Source organism: Pipistrellus kuhlii, unplaced genomic scaffold (genome assembly GCF_014108245.1).
Source record: "Pipistrellus kuhlii isolate mPipKuh1 unplaced genomic scaffold, mPipKuh1.p scaffold_m20_p_5, whole genome shotgun sequence".
NCBI lineage: Eukaryota > Metazoa > Chordata > Mammalia > Chiroptera > Vespertilionidae > Pipistrellus > Pipistrellus kuhlii.
Genome location: NW_023425551.1, coordinates 28,005,813 through 28,011,812, shown reverse-complemented (window position 1 = coordinate 28,011,812; position 6,000 = coordinate 28,005,813). Strand labels below are relative to the sequence as shown.

Below are 6,000 nucleotides of genomic sequence, written 5' to 3'. Positions count from 1 at the left end.
CACCAAGGTGTGTGTGTGTGTGTGTATATGTGTGTGTGTGTGTGGTGGTGGTGGCGGCACAGATCAGCCCCACAGTTGATAGCTACTTTACCCCGACTGGAGCACAATTCTTTCAGATGATTTATACAATCTCATCTTTGGTATTGGGACTTGCCACATGGCAAGTCTTCCTTCTTGTAAGAAATTATACTGTCACTGCTGTACCAGTAACACTGACCTGAATATGTGTCTGCAAGTCATCTCAAGACCTATTTGAGACAAGCAAGCTGTAAGGTTGTGTAAAATTCCTATCCTTTTGAACAGAAATTTTGTGCTTCCACTTTTTAAAAAAAACTTTTGTATATTCACATGGTCCAGCATGCAAATCCTCATGAAAGTAGCCAATGCTCTGATGGTACCAGATTCATGATTACCTTTCCTAGATATTATAGAACTGATTTTGTTTTTTCTTTACAAAAGGTAGTGTGTCATGTCCCACATCTTTGCTTTTTTTTTTCACTTGATATATAGTGAAGATATTTCCATACATTATAGTATGTAATCCTCATACTTATGCCTGTAATCTTTTATGAATATTCATCTATCCTTTATTGAATATTGTTTTAGTTTATTTTCAACCATGTTGCATTAATTCTGAAACTCATTTTGCAAGCGAAGTATGTTGAATTTTCCAAAATGAAATTTTGAATTATTTGTAACTTTGATATAGAATGTCAAATTAAGCTCAAGGGGTTATACTGACTTACGTACCCTACTAAAATGACAATTTCTTGAAACTCTCAACATTTATAGCATAGGTTTTAAAAAGGTTAAAAAATTAAAAGTATTTTCACAGCTCTTAATTTGCTAAGGTTAAAGTTCTTTTCATATGTAAGAACTTTTCGTATTAACTGTTCACATCCTTTATGCTAAATAAAAAAAACTCACCTCTACAATCTTTATTGAACATTTGAATTGAGTTGCAGTTCTATATACTCACCAACCCACCATTTGATTTTTTTTTTTTTAACTAAGTTTGCCTACAGAATTTTAATCAAATCTATTTTAGTTTGGGTTTGCCATCTTACCTAGGAAGGCCTCAGTTCTTAGTATTTAAGGTTTTATTTTCCCTTTCCAACTAATCTGGCATTTTTGGTGTTAAGTCATCCCGCCCCGCAACTTAGCTACCCATTATCCCATCACTTAGGGAATAATCTTTTCCCCCTCGCCAATAGGAAATACTTTTATCCAGTGTTAATTTCCATGTGTGCTAGGGTATTACAACCACTGCTACATTGACCATTATATACCAGCACTATTTTACTTCTGGAAATTATTATTGCTATTGTAAAGGGTGTCTTTGTTCTTCCAAGGTATCTTCTGGTTATGTTGTTGGCTTCTGTGTATTATCCACGTTAACAACTCACCTGGCTGTTTCTCATTTCAGGCTCTTGAGGCTTTAGTTTTACATAAATGCTATTTGTAAACAGAACAGAACTTGATGTACCCAAGGAGGTCTCTTATAATGGAACATTAATCAATACTTGCTCAACACAGGAGAGATCACAATATAAAATGTAGAGCAAGTTACAGATGTGCACATATGACACCATGTTTCACACACACATCAGTTCGCTACATCTTTTAAGGAAGGACTGTGTCCCATAATTCTAATGCCATAAAGGTTAGTACGCTGACAGATATGAGGAAAAACATTGTAAGATATGCACAAGTTTCAGAGTACTGGTTACTTCAAGAGTGGGAGGAGTATTAAATAGCAAAGTGCAGAAAGAACTCCTTCTGTATAATTTATTTAAAGAACCTAAAGCAAACATGCCCAAAGTGTACCATGTTAAATCCAGGTGGGTAATGGTTGTTCATTACAAAACTCCAGAGGCTTTTGTGAATGCCTAAAATATCTGCAAACACATGGCTTTTAGAGAAACATTTGAATGATCTGTCTCGTGGCATTCTGTAATTTTTCTCTCAAAAGAATCAATTTGGACATGGTCAAAGAGATTTCACAAATTTTGGCAAGTTCCCAAAATGTTTTCTCCTTTTTACACCTTACAAAGAAATTACCTCATTCGTCTGTTTTCTACCACTAAAAATAAACTGAGTGCAGGCATTTTCCCATATGTTCAGTTGCATACCCAAAACCTTAAAATTGGTACACAGTTAACAAGTTAAAAGATAATTTACTTTTTAAAGTATTTCCTTCGTTTGGAAACCTGGGTGTAACAGTGGAATCTAAATGCCATGTAAATTCAGTAAACACACCAGATTTGTCAAAATAGCAGGTTTTAGATGAATTTAATGTAAATATAGGAAGGTCCTGATTGATTAAACACAACCACATAAAAGTTACAGGTTCCTTCTGTTTATGGATTTCTTGTTTTAATTCAGAATTTCCATTTCCCATTTTGGAGAATCTTTGATTCAGCTCAAAGATAATGCCTATAATCTCAATTGTATAGTATAGCTTGTACTATTAATTTGAGATAAATGACTATAATGAGATGTCAGTCTTCACTAATATTGACTGGCCGACCTGTATAGGACAAGATGGTAGAACTCCCATTGCATTAAAATAATCACTACTATAAATATCTTTCCTAAGAAATAGTAAGTGGATGTCTTTGAAATTGTAATCACTATCTTTCACCTCTGGTGAATCTTTTTTTTTTTAATACTCACCCAAAGATATTTTCCCATTGATTTTAGAGCACAAGAGAGGGAAAAACAAAACATCCATGTGAGAGAAACACACTGATTGTTTGCCTCCTGGGGGGGATCTGCAACTGAGGTACATGCCCTTGACCAGAACCAAACCTTGACCCTTCAGTCCATAGGCCAATGCTCTATCTACTGAGTCAAACTGGCTTGGGCTGATGTGTTTTAATTCTAAAAAAATAGTTATATCATTCTCCTATGAAAAAGAATTTCATGTTATAATAAATAGACAAAAGACAATCCAAGTAAAATTTTTTAATAAAGATAATTACAAAAGATGGAAAAATCAGCTCAGAAAGGCCAATTACTTCTTTAATAGATCAGTTTTTGACATAATAACTCACATCAATTTTAAATACTATCACATAAAGCATGGTGGAGAAAAGAAATTTTGCTTCATAATTAGAAACTCACACTAAAACTTGCCAATAACAAAAACAAACCAAAGGAAAAGCCATTTTGAAAATAAATACAGTCCATGCCGAAGTAGTATAAAATGAAGCCAGGAGTCTTCAAAAAGAAAACACTTTTCTTGCCAATATTTTCTTATTTTCTAATGTTTTCTGAAATTGGAGACTTTCAAATTCAAGGGTTGCTGAGCTGTTCTGATTTGGCTCTGTTAAAAGAGGCAACATGAAAGATTAAAAATGGCACAGTCTCAGTTTAAATACACTGACCTCTCTATTGATCAGGTCCTGTATGCTCATGCCAATTGCATGTAAGCTGATGATAATGCCCTCCGTGTTTTTGGAGTACTAACTGCCTTAATCTTTCTAGTGATCTTATCAGGTTTTCCAAGTTATCCTGTAAAGACTAGCACAAAATTACATGTGGCCAAGCATTTAAATAAGCTTTCCGATAATAAAAATCTCCGTTATGTTTTTAAAAAACTATTGTTTCTTAAATTTATCCAACTCACAATAGTAAAAAGATCACATATATAGAAAGAAGCACCACGAAAGACGATTAGTGCCCATATAAAAATTAATAGCAAAAAAGTTATCATCTATAATAATCTGTAATAATAAAAGCATAATATGCTAATTAGACCGAAAGCCAGAGCTTCGAGGGAAGCCCAGGTCCTGGGCGCCAGAGGGAAGCTAGAGCCGGCACCAGGGAAGGAAGCCCTTCTCTTGCATGAGTTTCGTGCATCGGGCTTTTAGTAAATTACATAAAAGAATACAAATTAATTCAGTTACAATATTAATTAGTTCTGGGCTTTGTGACCTTTTTAGGGCAAACTACATCAATGACAGATGAGCAGCTAAGCAGATGACATAAATGATAATTAAGATGGCATATGTTGTCTTATGAGCCAACACAGATAAAATTCAGAGCATCTCACATAACTTACTGATGTTCTCAGGCTCAGTTCAGTACTTCTCAAAAGAATACATACCCAAGTACATGTGTTTGTTGTTTATATAGCATATAAAAATTACTAGTTAATCAATATAATTTACCCTTTGGTATCTGTTTTTTCACCACTATTATCCTTAGATTTATCTTCTTCCTTAACATCTATAAACAAAAATTAGAAGAGATTAAAACCTATTTTGAAATATAAAACACTTAAAAGTATACCTTACTTAAATATAGAAAGCTGTCACACACACACACACACACACACACACACACACACACACACACACACGGTGTCCCCCCAAAAATGTATAGACTTACAGTTGATAGCTCAATTGATGTTTCTTTCTTTTCAGATTTAACCCACTGGAATGAATAAATTTCCAAAGTGTGTATACATTTTTTGGGGACCCCTTGTATATTACTACTTATTAATTCAGTAACTGAATAGGCTTTGTGTTAGGTTCTGTGCTAAATGACATAGAGATTCACAGTATCCATGTAACAGCACAGTCCTTGTCCTTTTGGAAGTTTTGTTTCTGTAGGATCACAGTATTACAGCTGGACTATGTGCTGTGAAGAAAAAATTACAAGCCAAGAGACATGAGAACTCACTGGAAGATCAGAAAAGGTAACAGGAAGAAGTGCCATTGCAAAGTTTCCGTAAGGATAGCTTTGGGTGAAAAGGAGGAAGTATTTTGAACAGAGGGAAAACTTAAAGAAAAAAATGAAAGACCAGTACAACTGGAATATTGTCAAAAGGGGCGAGAATTAGAGAAGAGGAGCTCAAAGACAGAGCAGAGGCTAAATCCTATTGTTTATACCATTAGTTTTTAGTCCTCAGTTTTCTATGGTAATATTTCATATGCAGGGTGAGGGATTTAAAAAACACACACATATTTTTATTCATATTTTACAGAGAGAAAGGGAGAGGGATAATTAGAAACATTAATTATGTGCCTCTCAATACTGGAGATCAAGCCTTCAACCAAGGTACATGCCCTTGACTGGAAACAAACCTGGAACTTATCAGTGTGAAACCCAAAGCTCTATCCACTGAGCAAAACGGTTAGGGCTGTAGGGCGAGGAATTTTAACAATTGCAAGGCCCTTTAAAAATCTTAAAAGTTTCAAACTTTTTTTTCAATTAATATCAGCAACGTAAGTACAGAGGAGGTAAAAACTATGAGATTAATCTACTAGCAGGTCATTAAGCCAAATCAAAAAGTACTCTCATTTTTAGCTAACAGCAATGAAAGACAAACACCTTAGTGTACTCACTCTCCCATTTAGAAGAAAAAAGCGAAGAAAAAAAGGTTTGAAAATGAGAATAAACACCAAAAACAGGACAGACAAGACTACCTACTAACTGAGGAAAACAAAACAAAACCCAAAACAGAAAAATCCTACAGCTAAAAGCTAAATCCTCTTTACTTCAATAACTCTAATTTCTGGATGTCAATCAGTATAGAAGAGCAGACTGAACCATCACTGTACCACTGCAATACACTGGAAAGTTAAAATTATACAATGGTAGAGAACAGTAGCCTAGAAGAGTAAATCCATAAAAGAACAGAACTAGATGTGCCAAGATGTGCTTCGATTCCTAACTCTACTGAAAAAGAACAACAACAACAACAAAAAAATCCAAGAGCTAGCTTACTAGCAAAACTTCAATGTGATAGATATGAAATAACAATGCTGGACCAGTATCTGAGTCAGTTTTCTACATGCTACATGTCAAAATTAACAGGCCGGCTAAAATCATGCCCATCACCATTACTTGTATAGGGGTATCAGGTATCCATTCAGGAAATGCACCAAGTGCTGAAAAACACAGATATTTAAGATCATGTGTTCCCCTAGTCATAAGTGGCTCAGTCTAGCACGGGAATTACTTATGTAAAATCCTGCAATAAGGCACTAA

The 6,000-nt window shown here is 34.7% G+C and overlaps 1 protein-coding gene across 2 annotated transcripts in view; it reads right to left on the bottom strand.

Annotated features, from left to right (window-relative positions):
• Positions 1-3,266: 3,266 nt before the first annotated feature.
• Positions 3,267-6,000, bottom strand: part of HDAC2 (histone deacetylase 2) — a 29,356-nt gene continuing 26,622 nt past the window's right edge. For both annotated transcript variants that reach the window (XM_036414513.1, XM_036414515.2), the window contains 2 exons: positions 4,176-4,233; positions 3,267-3,328 (listed from right to left, as the gene is read on the bottom strand). In XM_036414513.1, coding sequence (XP_036270406.1) covers positions 3,298-3,328; positions 4,176-4,233 — 89 coding nt within the window. In that variant the 3' untranslated portion in view covers positions 3,267-3,297. The remainder of the gene's footprint in view (positions 3,329-4,175; positions 4,234-6,000) is intronic.